This window comes from Epinephelus lanceolatus, chromosome 3 (assembly GCF_041903045.1).
Source record: "Epinephelus lanceolatus isolate andai-2023 chromosome 3, ASM4190304v1, whole genome shotgun sequence".
Classification (NCBI taxonomy): domain Eukaryota; kingdom Metazoa; phylum Chordata; class Actinopteri; order Perciformes; family Serranidae; genus Epinephelus; species Epinephelus lanceolatus.
In genome coordinates this window covers 25,605,600-25,619,765 of record NC_135736.1, presented here as the reverse complement: position 1 = coordinate 25,619,765, position 14,166 = coordinate 25,605,600, and the positions used below count along the sequence as shown (strand labels likewise).

Sequence of the window (14,166 nt, the reverse complement as noted above, 5' to 3'; positions counted from 1 at the left end):
GTGTATGTTTTTTAATTATTATTATTATCTTCCAATATTACCCTCTGAGATGTAGAGTATAAAGTAGCAGAAAATGGGAATACTCAAGTAAAGTATGAGTACCTCAAACTCTACTTTAGTATAGTACTATATTCACTTCTCTTCACGTTACTGTTTTGTCACAATAGTTTTACCTGTCGCTCCTCCTACCGCTACCCGCTGCTGCCGCCAGATGGCGACAAATATCCGTCTCTGTCGCTTGTTCGTGACGTATTACAAACGCGACGCTGTCAGGTCGAGCTGCTAGCTTTTCCACATGTAGGCGACCTCTAAATCTCTGAGTTTATAGTTTGCATTGGGATTTATATATGCACAACAGATGACAATGCTTCTTCTGAGGAGAGCTGCGCAGACGGCGGTGAGGACAAAACACTGCAGGTCATTTTCTGCGTCACAGACTCTCCTGAACGACAGAAAAGTAAGTAGCCGTTATCCGTTAGCCGTTAGCCTGTCACAGCTGTCATACAGTTACATCAGTAACTCACACAGGACTTATACACACAAAACATTGTATACCAGTGGTTTTTAATTGCAAATGCAACACATAATTTTGTCAGAGTTGTGAAGTTGTCAGATATGATAACTCACTACAGAAAAGTAACACAATTGTTCAGTGCCATCTTTGAGATTTTTAGTGAAACTGACATGAGCCATTTTTAATTTATTGTTATTATTTTTTAACTATAACCTTACAACAAACTCAATATTAATAAATAAACTAGGTGAAACACAGCAAGTGTCTACTTAAAGTAACTTTTACTTGGCTTTAGTTAAATCAAACCATGACACTCACCTTGATGACTTCATAGGGGTCAAGGGTCAACGCTCAAAAAAGTTCACTAAAGCGTTGTAATCAATAAATAACACAGACAACTATTTCACCATTAAGTAAAGTGGGACACACACAAACTTTAATGCTGATTGCCAATTAGGTGGCCATAATAACACACAAGAAAGGAGGGGTTGCAAGCAAGCATGATTTTGCTTGTAAGGACCGGAGCTCCTGATACGTTGATTGACAGCGAGAAAGACTGGACGATATGTGGAACTGGTGTCCTAACTGTGTTTGTGTGTGTCTGCAGGGTCTGGTGCTGGGAGTGTTTGAGAAGGAGGGAGAGGAGGGAGGCATTCATCTGACAGATGCAGCTGCGTCTTTTGACCAAACTCTGTCTGGGAAACTCTCTGAACTGCTGAAAATGTGAGTCTGTGATATTTGTGAGCTGTCAGAATATGTCTTTTTGGGTGATGATAATAATATACAATCAATTTATTAGGTTCTCCTAGCAAAAAGTAATGTAGTCTAATACAGCAGTCTTGCATAACGCCTCACTTCATGAATGATAGAAAGTTAAGATTTTGTGTAAGCTGTTTTAGAGAGCTGTTGATTCAGCGTTATGATCATTGTGGAGGCTTTGTAAAATACAAGATATTGGGAAAATGGATATAACACAGCACAATTAAAAAGCACCACTAACGACAACCTCCAGCATTTGAACCACTGCCTCTCTGAAACATGGTGTTTGAGAGTTCATTCAAGGAGATTGTTTTGACAAAATCAGCTCCTCTCAAGGTTCAATTGCTTTCTTCTTTTCTTTTTTTTTTTTGAGCAGACTAAATTTGTTCAGTTTTCATTAAGCTGTAGATGTTTTCAAACTTCCTTTTGAAAAGTTTAAACAAAATAAAAACTGAACTTTGTAACCTTCATGAAGGTGTGATTGTTGTTTTATTAGACTGTGTTAATTTTGGTGAGTTATCAGCTAATTGCTGTGAGGCAGTCCTGCTCGCTGATAACAGTATCCAGAAATTGTATAGCAAAATCTATTCCAGTCATGGCTATATACACAATCTGTTACACCAGTAATTAAATCTCTGTCATCACTGTATATATTGTTATACCACATTACCCAAGTGTGTATGGCTTTTTGTAGAATGTTTGTGGCGTTTTCCCTCTCTTTCTTACTTTTATACAAAAGTCAAATTAACAGAAAAAAATCAATATGGCTGTTTGTTTTCTTTTCTTTTTCCCTCTTTTCACTAATTAGTGCATACAAATGCAGATAAAATGACCATACTAACTTATAAAAAGGTTACAATAGATGTTATTGATTTACTAAACATAAAAGGACAAACATAAGTAACTGGGGAAAGCTACATTTGGAAAAAAAAAGTACATGAATTAAAAATAAAGAAGGAGAAAAGGAGGGCAAAAAGAAAAGCAAGAGGGAGAGAAGGAACATAAAAGTAAATTAATCAACAGAACATAATTGCACCTGCATTTGTAAAAGATTCTGCTTCAAAAAAAGTATTTATCAGCAATATGTTGGGTATTCATTTACTGATACTGCTCTAATTACACTGATTGGGTATTAGACGGTTTGGAGATCTACATTTATTGAAGTTTCTAAGACACTGTTATTAACTGGTATTATAAAATTGCAATAACACACTTTTACAAACCGTCCAGGGCAAAATATGATTAAAACTTTACAGGTTTACAAAGAATCACTATGAATAAATACCTAAAATTTTAATCCATCAATGAGGTTTTCAGATTAAACCTCACTGATAAATTGTCAAAGAAATAAAAAGAACAGTGGTAGCAGATCTGTACTTGGTATTTTGATTTGTCTCAGGAGAGAAAAAATGTGATTGGAGCATCCTTAATATTCAGCTGTGAAAAAACTTCACAGTACAGTGGCATTCCTAATGGATCTCACACCAACTCTGTGTGTCTGACTAACTTGTTTGTTTTGTTTTGTTCTCTCCAGCTCTGGACCGACTCTCAAGAAAGGCAAAAGCAGAATATTTTATGGAATCCACAAGGTAACAAAGTTTGACATCAAATTAAGACAAACCTGGTCTCATGATAACACCAGAGTAATCAAATGTTTCCTGTGTCTTCTTCAGGACTTCCCGTGTGTGGCAGTGGTCGGGCTGGGTAAGACCAGTGCAGCTGTGTGTGGGTCAGAGAACTGGGACACCAGCAAAGAGAACATCAGAGCGGCAGTGTCAGGTGAGACACGACACTCTGCTCGTCTCAGTGCTGGTTACATACTGGCTGCGCACCTGACTGATATCTGTGTGTATGTGTGTGTGTGCGTGCTCAGCTGGATGTCGGTTACTTCAGGACCTGGAGGTGAAGCATGTGGAGGTGGACGGCTGCGGTGATGCCCAGTCGGCAGCAGAAGGCGCCGCTCTGGGTTTGTTTCAATATGACCAGCTCAAATCAAAGAAGAAGACCAAAGTATCCACACAGCTTCATGGAAGGTAGACTGACGAATGGGCTGTAGCACAACACTAGGGCATCTGATTCATCATGCTAATGTATGTGTATATGTCTGTGTGTGTATGTATTCTCAGTAGTGACTCGGCCAGTTGGCAGAAAGGAGTCACGTACGCAGAAGGTCAAAACCTGGCACGGCTACTCATGGAGGCTCCGGCCAATCACATCACTCCTACTGCTTTCGCCAACACCATTGAAGAGAAATTAGTGCGACACGGCGAACACGTAACAATCACCAAGAGGTTTGTGCATCATTCATCGTTGCTTTAGTGTCCCCAGTGTGACAGTACTCAGAAATAAAAACAACAACAAAGAATGCAACAAAGACATGAAATACAGTAGTTTAATTTGTAGCACTATTAAAGAACGTTTTAGATGTGTGTACTGTATAATCAAGAAGTTTTCAAGGCATTATGGGACATAGAATAATCCAACTGCTTCTTATCGTGTCACCAGATGTTAAACTACATTTGTCTATATGTTGTGGGAAAACTTTTTTGGCAAATGATTAAATTGTGGCTTGAATATATATTCTGTGATACAATCATGAAATATTTTGGCATCTACTTTATAGTATTCTGAGAGCTTTGAGCATTTACTGGGCTGGAAACTGTCAATCTAGATGTGAAACAACTAGCAGATTGATTGATTACTCAAAGGATGGAAATTTATATTATTAATTTTATTTATTTAAAATTTTTTTCATTGATTTTTTTCGTTTAAGTGATTTTTTTTTTAAGCTACAATAGCAAATATCCCCTAGTTCCAGCTTCTCAGTTGTGAGGATTAGCTGCTCTCTCTGCCTTGTGTAACAGTAATTTGAATGTCTTTGTGGTTGTGGATGTTTGGTTGGATAAAACAAGCAATTTTAAGATGTTACCTTGGGATTTATAAGTATTTTAGAATAATTTCCTTAGATTGTATAGACCAAAAAGTTGTAAACTAAAAAACAAATGCAACTAGAAAAGCACTCAGAGAGCGCAGACCTCCGCCAAGGGCAATAGTCAGGTATTCTTTGATATGTGACTCTACAACCGCAACCACTAATATGTCTGGATATATTTCCAAAACTATTAGAACGAGTTTTCCATAACGACTGCTTTCTGTATGAAGTTTGAAATGCATATTTAGGCTACCCTAGAGAATTACTGGAATGTGGATTGTGATATGGAGTCATTGTATTTCTGCTGTTGGCTGTTAACTACGATCCATACAGGATTTTAAGATGTATGACATTTATTCTGCCAAGGCCAAATGCCCTATCTTGCAATGTTAAAGGTCCAGTGTGCGTAGATCAGGCCCAAAAAATCCAGCCCGACCCCACCCGAGCCCGTGCATGTTCTGTCCAAGCCCGTCCCGTCCTGTCACTTTAACTGTAATTATGAGCCCGAGCCCGGTTTAGTTTAGTTTAGTTTAGTTTATTTGTTTAGCACAAGTTTAGTACAAGTACAAAAGCTGAAATTATACAATTTAAACCCAGGAAAGACGCAGCAAAAGCAAGCCACCCACAATCAGAAGGATTGATAAAATCATGTTAGAGAAGGATGAGCACAGGGATCAGGCAGGTAATAGAAGTTTCTTCAAATTCTTTTTGAAAGCAGAAGGGGAGGACATTGATCGCAGTGATGAGCTTAACTCACTCCAGAGCTTAGGACCTCTAAAAGTAATGTTAAATTGGTGTCTTGAAGTCCGTGTGCAAGGTAAGGTAAACCCGACATTTTTTTTTCAAGGATACGAACGTGAACACTGAAGGCAACTCTTGTCTTTCTTTCCATGGCAAGCCTTCGTCATGTGCCTCTTAAGTGTCGAGGTCCCCGTCTTCTTGCTGTCATATACCAGCATCGTGCTGCACTTGGTACACTCGGCCCCATCCCCCAGGTGTGACAAGTAGTTGGTTCCATAGCCTAGGTCTATTATGAGGAGCCTGACCTGTCCGAGCCCGAGGATAGTGGCAGGAAATTATGGCCGGGGTGGGTCCAGTTCGGGTTCGGGCTCCGGCAGAGAATCTAAGCTCTAATACATTGGCAGAAATGGAATGTGATATTCATAACTATGTTTTTCATTAGTTTATAATCACCTGAAAATAAGAATATTTGTGTTTGTTTGACCTTACAATGAGTCATTTATATCAACATATGAAGGGGGTCCTCTTCCAAATAGTCTTCATGCTATTCTACAGTAGCCCAAAACCAAACGCTGGCTCCAGATAGGGCCATTTATGTTTTTGCATTGGCCACGTATTTCTCCTTTGCTTGGTTTCAGTCGGTTGCAGTCTGCAACCTCACCACTAGATACCACTAACTCCTACACACTAGACATTTAATGAATGGGAAAATATTTAGTGTATCAAATCGTGATTCGGATCCACTCCAGAATTTAATGGGTTCTTCTTTGGCCCAAGGAACCAAACAGACCAAACCAAAAACAAAACCTCCCTGGCAGAGGTAATAATAAATATGAACATCTCCTGTTAACAGCTAAATCAAAATATTCTGTCATTATTAAGATAAGGTCTGATTATTGATTGTCTTTTGTACCCTGGAGAGCAGGTGAAGGAAATCAGTGTACTTGTCTAATTACACATGTTCTCCTATAGATCCCAGGCTTGGATAGAGGAGCAACAGATGGGAGCATTCCTCAGTGTGTCTAAAGGCTCAGAGGAGCCCCCTGTCTTCCTGGAGCTACATTACAATGGTTCTCCTGACAGCAAGCAGGCCCCGCTGCTCTTAGTGGGCAAGGGCATCACTTTTGACAGGTACACCATAATAATACACATTCGAGCTCATTACTTCATCTTAAAAAAACATCACAATGCTCACATTAAAGTTGTTTTGTGTCCCCCTCATCTGTTTGTCGGTAGTGGTGGTATTTCTCTGAAGCCGTCTCCCTCTATGGATGCAATGAGAGCTGATATGGGAGGAGCTGCCACTGTGTGTGCGTCTATCGTCACAGCAGCAGCTCTGAAACTGCCGGTTAACATTATTGGTGAGCTTTTTGATAATATGGATCCATGGATCACTGCAATCCTCTTATTTTTATATATATATATATATATATATATATATATATATATATATATATATATATATATATATACACAAACTTATTGTAATGTTTAAGTGAAGACAAATCTCTTTCACCTGCCTGTTTCCACTTGTTACAATAAATCAGGTCTAGCTCCGCTGTGTGAGAACATGCCCAGTGGAAAAGCTACCAAACCAGGTGATGTTGTCACAGCCAAAAATGGAAAAACAATCCAGGTGGGTGCAGCCATGATGGCACCTGAAAGTTTCAAACAGTTACCTGAGTGTGGTGTGTTTGTACGCTTATGTGTGTGTGTGTGTATACAGATGAACAAGTGTCATTGTTGTTCTGTGCAGGTTGATAATACAGATGCAGAGGGCCGACTGATTCTTGCTGATGCACTATGTTACGGACACACGTTCAACCCCAGAGCCATTGTCAACGTTGCTACGCTAACAGGTGGGATTTTTCACTTAATTTATTTAAACAATGACATTGGTGATAAAAACAACTGATGTTTTTATCTTTATGTCATACATATGTCATGAGTATGGCTTTGACTTCGATTTTTGTTTGGCACGATTAGAGCGAACTCTGTTTTCTGTAATTTGAGCTTTTGTTGCTGACCACAAAACCAGACTGAGACTGTGTTAAAAACTGGTTTACGAGGAAGAAACGAGGAGTCAAGGAAATGATCTGTACACACAGTGTATGTTATTATGCAGAATCATGAGGAACTGAGTGTGGGAATTCCCTGATATGTTAGAAAGCAAAAAGGAGTTAAAACAGAGGTGTCTTGGGCGTTCAAAAAACCTTTTTCATGGCAGACATTTTGCCATGTCATAGTGGGAGTATTTAACAACATTAACTACAGCTGCATTCCATTTAGAAGAGAGCCTGGTGTTGTACATGCTGGCTCACTGTGACAGCTTACTGTGACACCCAATGGAACTAAATTATCTTTAATGCTATCAGTTTCACCTGTGCTTCTCCTACTATGACAAGTCAAAATATTTGCTGTGAAAGATCCACTGGTCTAGTGGTTAATATGTTATGTAGTATAACTGTGACACTCCCAGTTCAAAACCTGCTGGGCACGTTTGATGCATGTCATTTCAAAGCGGCAGCCTCCGGGACTGTAAAGTGATGCTAATGCGGTGCCAAAAACTGGAGTTCCTTGAATGGCCACTTGAGGCTGGCTCTAGAAGCAAGTCAATCCCCATAGACCCCCATGTTAAAATGACCAACTTTACAGCGTAAATAAACAGGTTTACAGCCTGGTACAAAAACAGATTTGGTCTCTATAGTTAATTTCCCCCCTCTAGACAACTGAACAGGGGGTGAGTTTTTATAAAACGCACGTATTTAAGTTTTATTGAGGCTTAAATTGACATATAATTAAGGGTGTGGCTGCTTTGAGTGACAGGTGGCCGCCATCTGTTGACAAGTTGCTACCACAGAGACAACATTTGTCAGTAACATAAACAACCCCAGATTCACAAAGGCGCAGCCGCATTTGTCGATATTTCAGTGTTTTTTTTTTAATTCAAGAAAGTTAATTGTAACATTTGAGTCGCCAAAAAAAAGTCTTTTGTAGTGTTTGGTTGTACGAAAAGACCCTCTAAGGAGTCGGATGTTCAGTTTTTCCAGTAAGTACAACTACAATTTAAGCCTGTTTGTAGACAGTGAAAACTAGCATTAGCATTAGCATTAATCACAGTTAACCATAGCTGTAAATGCACAGTGTTAAACAAGCTAGCAGCTAATGTTAGGGTTATCTCCACCCTCTCACCCAAATTGTGTCACTTGTGGCTCCAAACATCCAAGATGGCGACGGCCAAAATACCAAACTCAAGGCTTCAAAATGGGAGTCCACAATCAAATGTGTTATGTCACAGTAGTGACAGTAGTAGTACAGTCTATGGTCATACTCTTCTTTTTGCAGCATGACTTGCTGTAACTCACTGGAATTTGATTTCCCCATGTGGGTCCATGTTAGGGCTGCACAATGTGTCGTTGTTTTTTTTTTTTCCTTTCTTTTTTTTAATTTATCATCGCAATGTCAACTTGTGCGATAAACACATTGCAAAAGGCTGCAATATTCCACTCAGGGCTTTTCTGAGTTAGTTTAAGTAGAGTATCAGTAGAAAACTTCTATGAAAATGTAACTGTTTTTATTATTTATTTGCCTTTTGTGTTCAGTTCAATGTTCAATTTGTTCAGTAAAAGAATGGGGGAAGTAATTTCCTGTCATTTGTTTAATTCAACAAACAATTTGTTGTATTTTAGAAATACATTGAAAACAGAGAGGCAAAACTGAGTACATTTTAATAACTGTTTACTTATCGCAAGTAACAACAGTCATATCGCTAATCACATGTTTTCCGTATAACGTGCAGCAAGATGACAGTCACCAAAACCAAAAGTTGTCTCTCCATATGAGTTCATGTTTGCAGGTTGGTTTACTAGTTAGAACTTAGTGTGACTGCAGGTGTGAAAGCACCCAGGGCTTATAATGTTGCATGATGAAATGAACGATATAAATAGAAAAAATGAAAACTTGTCTCCTTCTGTCTCCAAGGTGCCATGGATGTAGCTCTTGGCTCAGCAGCAACTGGAGTGTTTACAAACTCTGACTGGCTCTGGGAGCAGCTGCACAAGGTACTGTGTGTGCACAGTGAACACACTCACAGCGCCTCAGTCCATCAGCTTCTGTGTTGACTAATGGTGTGTGTGTGTGTGTGTGTGTGTGTGTGTGTGTAAATGTGTGTGTAGGCTAGTGTTGTGACAGGTGACAGAGTGTGGCGGATGCCTCTGTTCCAGCATTACACCAGACAAGTGACTGACAGCCAGCTGGCTGACCTCAACAACATCGGGAAGTACAGCCGGTACGTATCTTACTACAGCCAGGGAGCGCCTGCAGCTCCTGCTCCAGACATCAGGGGAGTACAGAGCCCACTTCTTAGTATGTAGATAACTGAGGCATCCAGATCAGTTTGAGTGTTATGAGTTGGGATTTCTTTGTTTAAAACTCCTCTGGAGCTGTTGTCAAAGGAACACGTTTTTAAGCCTTAAAGCTGTAGAAATGCAGCTTATTGACAGTTAGCTGGATCGTGATCAGGACGTTTCAAGGTGAACTCCTGAACTAAACTAATTTTCAGGTAGTGAAGTGCTTGTTTTCTTTGATTTACAATAAAGGAGTATTGATATAATTATAATTTTAGATAAGAACGTGCAGGTTATTGTAAAATCACTACAAACTGTTGGTGTAATACTGACAGTAATATTTTTATAATGAAGAGTTACTTAGGCAGCACTCACATGAAATCAGGCAGATGGTAGTCGGCAAAAATCATTTTAGGAAAAGAGAGCAGGACAGTTTCTGAAAAGTTTATGATAGTTACACGATTTGTTCAGCGGGATAATCTTTACAAATTACCACCACTTATATCATTTTTGAAGTGTAAGTGCAGTATTCAGAAGCAAAAAGATAAAGTTAGGCTATAAATGAACTACACCCTGGTCAGAGACTGTAAAGCCGTGTTCGGCGTGAGAACACCCTGTAGTCTCATTTACCCAGTTATTAGCAACCACCTTTTTTAAGACACATAAAAGCTTTGAAATTTATGAGTGGAGTATTTACTGATGTTTTTTATGTGGTAGAACAAAACGTGAAAGTCTCTAATGCTTGTGTTAACCACAGACCCTATTCCAGGCATCTAACCAAGAAACCCATTGATTCTGAGACGAGAGAGTCAGAAGTGCTAAAATGCTAACTATCTTCTGGGTTTTAGGGCTCATCTCTGTAGCACTCTATGACACCTGTAACAACACAGGAACAAACATAAAATGAGATTTATGCCCATCTGGAATCACACGATTAGCATTTAGCAAACTAAATGAATGCTGATCAGTGTTTCAACTCTCTACTCATTTTGCCTTTATTTGAGGATGAGAATAAACAGGGACATTTTGATAACAGCATGTTCGTTATTAGTTAATTAGTAAAGCCAGGAGCATACTCATGGCTTCATTTCCTTGAGTCTCACTGCTCTGTCTGTTGATTATCTTTCTAGTTCTGGCGGTGCTTGCACAGCAGCTGCATTCCTAAGAGAGTTTGTCACAGCTCCTCATTGGGCCCATCTGGACATCGCAGGTGTGATGAGTAACAAAGATGAAATTCCCTACCTAAGAAAAGGCATGTCTGGAAGACCAACACGTACGCTGGTTGAGTTTGCTGCGGGACTGGCCCACAATGGCTGACACAGATATCAGATCGGACACAGGACTCTCTGACTGTGAGCTTCTTTTCAGACAAACAGTAAATTCTTATCAGTGGCCAAGTTTAGACATCTGTGCACATTTGAACAGTATCATTTCTAGGGATAGACCGATATGGATTTTTTAGGGCCGATGCCGATACCGATTTTTTTTCCCATCACCCTTAGCCGATGACCGATTATGGACTGCCGATTTTCTTGAGCCGATATTTGGGGCCTGATACTGCTTTTGCTCCCTCAAATTACATAAAAAAAAAAATGACACAATGATAACAAATATTACAGGTCTCAAGTTTAAAATAAGAAACATTTATTGAACAGTAAAAAATACTAAAACAAGATGGAAAGTTGAGGTAGAACAGGTAGAATATTATTATTATTATTATTATTATACATTAAAATAAAAAAAGAGTTCAGTGTTCTTAAATCTTCCAGTAATGTCTTTATAAAATAAACAAATATTTAAGCTGAAGCATAAATAAAACAACAACTACTGTACACAGTAGGATTCAACAGCTTTGTTCAACTTAACCACATACTTTGAAATCCGCGAACCCACGCACGTATTGGCCGATGCCGATACAAGTAAAAAACTCAAATATCGGCCCGATATATTGGCCGGCCGATGTATCGGTCTATCCTTAATCATTTCCATGGAATCGCTGCCAACATCTGAAGATGTTGGCAGCGATTCATAGCTGTTGTTTCTTTAAACCAATCTGACGGCTGTGATGTTTACATACAGCCAACGCGTCAGTGAAGAAGCCACAATATAGAACAGGTTCACTGTCTCTCCATGCTGTTTGAATCAGCTAAAAAACACCTGAAGCGCTGTAATAATTACATAGTGTGCATAATTTATATGTTGTATAAAATAAACTCTAAATTTCACCTTTTTCACTTTTTACTTTAATTAATTTCATCTTTGGAAATACCTTCCCATACATTTCCACACAATATCTGTTCACTCAGTTGACTGATGTTCCATTTGTGTTTACACTTTTCCCAATGACAAATCAAAAAAGATACTGGTAGTGGTACTTTCACATTAGTAAAATGGGGTTCAGCTCCCTACAGTGTCATTGCTAAAAGCCAAACACAAGACATTACAACAACTTCATAAGCAACAACTGATTAAACATATACACCTCAATCTGTATCCATATCAATCACAGACACGTGCAGCCTATCATCTTTCAACTGACGCCTCCTAACCAAAATATATGCTTACTACGGGCACTGCACTAGTACATATGATTTCATAAGAAGATGCTCCACAGATTTAGGAGGCATCGTTCCAGTCTTCCAACACCCTTTGAAGTGCAAAAATACTAAGATGATAGTTTGGATCCATAATGGTCAACCAGATCTGTACTGGGATCTGACCAGTTTCATTGGACTGTTATTGGCTTTTCTGATCGTTTCATTTGGGTTTTTGAAATCCTGTTTCCACCCTGAAGCAAACCAGATACTGATGCCTCAAGAATTAACACAAAATATGGAAGTCCAGGGCTGCCACTATTAAGATAAAATCATTTACTGAAATTAAGATTTCATTTGCTGTCTGTGAGCACATGATGTATGTCAAAAAACGTGTTAACAGCTCCATTTTTATTTTCAGGTTTGATAATGCATATAATTACCAAAATGAAAGTACAAAAAAATGTAAATGTGTAAATCTACAATTTAATGTGACATGAAGCTCATTTCAGATAAAAATGAAATAAAAAGTGCCTTTTTCATTTTCATTTTTCCGCTTTTGAAAAATCTGTCAGAGCTGTTTTCCTCTGTTTTAAGTCCTTTTGCTAAGCTAAGCTTAGCTGTTTCACGCGCTGGGGAGGACGTGACTTTTCAAGTGAACTGAGAGACGCTTGACTGAAAGAGCAGGGTCAGGGAGGAGACAGTGGACCAGAGACCAGCAAGGATGATCATGCAGGGTCTTCACAGGTGAGAAGAGAATATACCTGGCTGAGAAAAAATACCTATAGCAAAAAAGTGACTTTGCGATTAATTTCCACAGCTATGTCAAAAGGCATTTGGAGAGCTTTGTAAATGTCAAAAATTAGATGAAATGGTCTAGGTCTAGGTCTAGGCACTCTTAGACTTGCATAGAAATCTAGAAATATATCATGAAATGCTCTTTAGGCTACAGTAATACACAAAATATATTATTATTCCTAAAATAATATTTTAGTTAGATTTTAATCAAAATATATTCAGCGAAAGATCGCTGAGATCCTGGAAGCACACAGGCTTGAGGTGAATAAGGACAGCACAGTACCTTCACAGAGACGCATCCATTTTGTTAGACAGGGAGACCAGGGCCTGTCCATCACCGCTAGGGCTTGGTCCCTCATGACTCCTGGAGCGGAGTGGAACCTAATGGCTGACCTCAACCAGCTGCTTAGGTTCCCTCTGGAGATCACCTCAACCTCCTTGTGACCTGACATCGTCATCTGGTCTTCCCTCACCAAGATGGTCTTCATGATCGAGTTGACCATCCCGTGGGAGGATGGAATGGAGGCTGCCTCCAAGAGGAAGAAGGACAGGTATGCAGAGCTGGCAGCTGCATGCTCACAAGCTGGGTGGAGGGCGTTCACATTCCCAGTGGAGGTTGGGAGCAGAGGCTACACAGGAGCATCAGCCCAGCGCCTCTTTAAGTCCTTGGGCATTAGAGGTGCCAAGCTGAAGAGGGCCATCAGGGACATTGCCGAGGAGGCAGAGCAGGGGAGTTTCTGGCTCTGGCTTCGCAGGAAGGACAAATTGTGGGGGAAACAGGGATCTTAGGGCCAGCTGCAGGGAGCAGTAGGGAGACGTTCCTATCGCTGCTCCACTACCCAGATATGTTACGGGATTAATGGAGTAAAACATCAGTGAAGGGTGGCTCCCGGCTGATGACCCTGCAGCTGGCGCAAAGGCACCGTCGGAGGTGCGTCAGGCAGTGATGCCAAGCAGGCAGGTCCATCTACCTGTGCTACATATAGCCATTTCAACCATGAATTTTGCTTTAAATCCAAAATGGGTCAAAATGGCAATCAGGATCACATCTACCAAATCACTTGACCATCAAAAATTTGTTTGTCAACTCCCCTAGGAGGTTCTTATGTTTGTCACCTTTTTCACCCCTGATGAGTTTGCACCCCTTAAACTTAATAAGACTGTAATTATGTGTGGGACACATTTGTTATTGCTTTTGCCTTGTTTTCAACACAACATGGATGCACACTACTTGGCCAGAAGTATGTGAAATCCCAAACATCACAGCATTATGTGACTGTTGAACAAGAAATACAGAAATACACAGGAAACTTGCAGAAAAAAAGAAGAGTCATTGAAATGTTAAAATTTGTTTAATATGTTTTCTTTCTTCGTCCTTATGTGGTCATGACCCCAGGTTGGCAACCATTGGTCTGAAATATTTACTGAAACCAGCCAAACCAGGAAAAACAATCCTAGATCAACAAAAACATGCATCAGTGCTGTCCACATACATTTGGCAAAAAGAGCTCACATAACAACAGCACTCTCTTTGCGCATGCG

The 14,166-nt window shown here is 39.7% G+C and overlaps 1 protein-coding gene across 1 annotated transcript; it reads left to right on the top strand.

Annotated features, from left to right (window-relative positions):
• Nucleotides 1–257: 257 nt before the first annotated feature.
• On the top strand, nucleotides 258–12,371 carry lap3 (leucine aminopeptidase 3). Its single transcript, XM_033623488.2, has 13 exons — nucleotides 258–457; nucleotides 1,122–1,237; nucleotides 2,808–2,862; nucleotides 2,947–3,052; nucleotides 3,147–3,306; nucleotides 3,400–3,564; nucleotides 5,919–6,077; nucleotides 6,183–6,307; nucleotides 6,494–6,582; nucleotides 6,703–6,805; nucleotides 8,928–9,007; nucleotides 9,122–9,234; nucleotides 10,423–12,371. Exons 1-13 carry the CDS (start codon nucleotides 359–361, stop codon nucleotides 10,607–10,609), a joined length of 1,557 nt encoding a protein of 518 aa, XP_033479379.1. The 5' UTR covers nucleotides 258–358; the 3' UTR covers nucleotides 10,610–12,371.
• The last annotated feature ends 1,795 nt before the right edge of the window (nucleotides 12,372–14,166 follow it).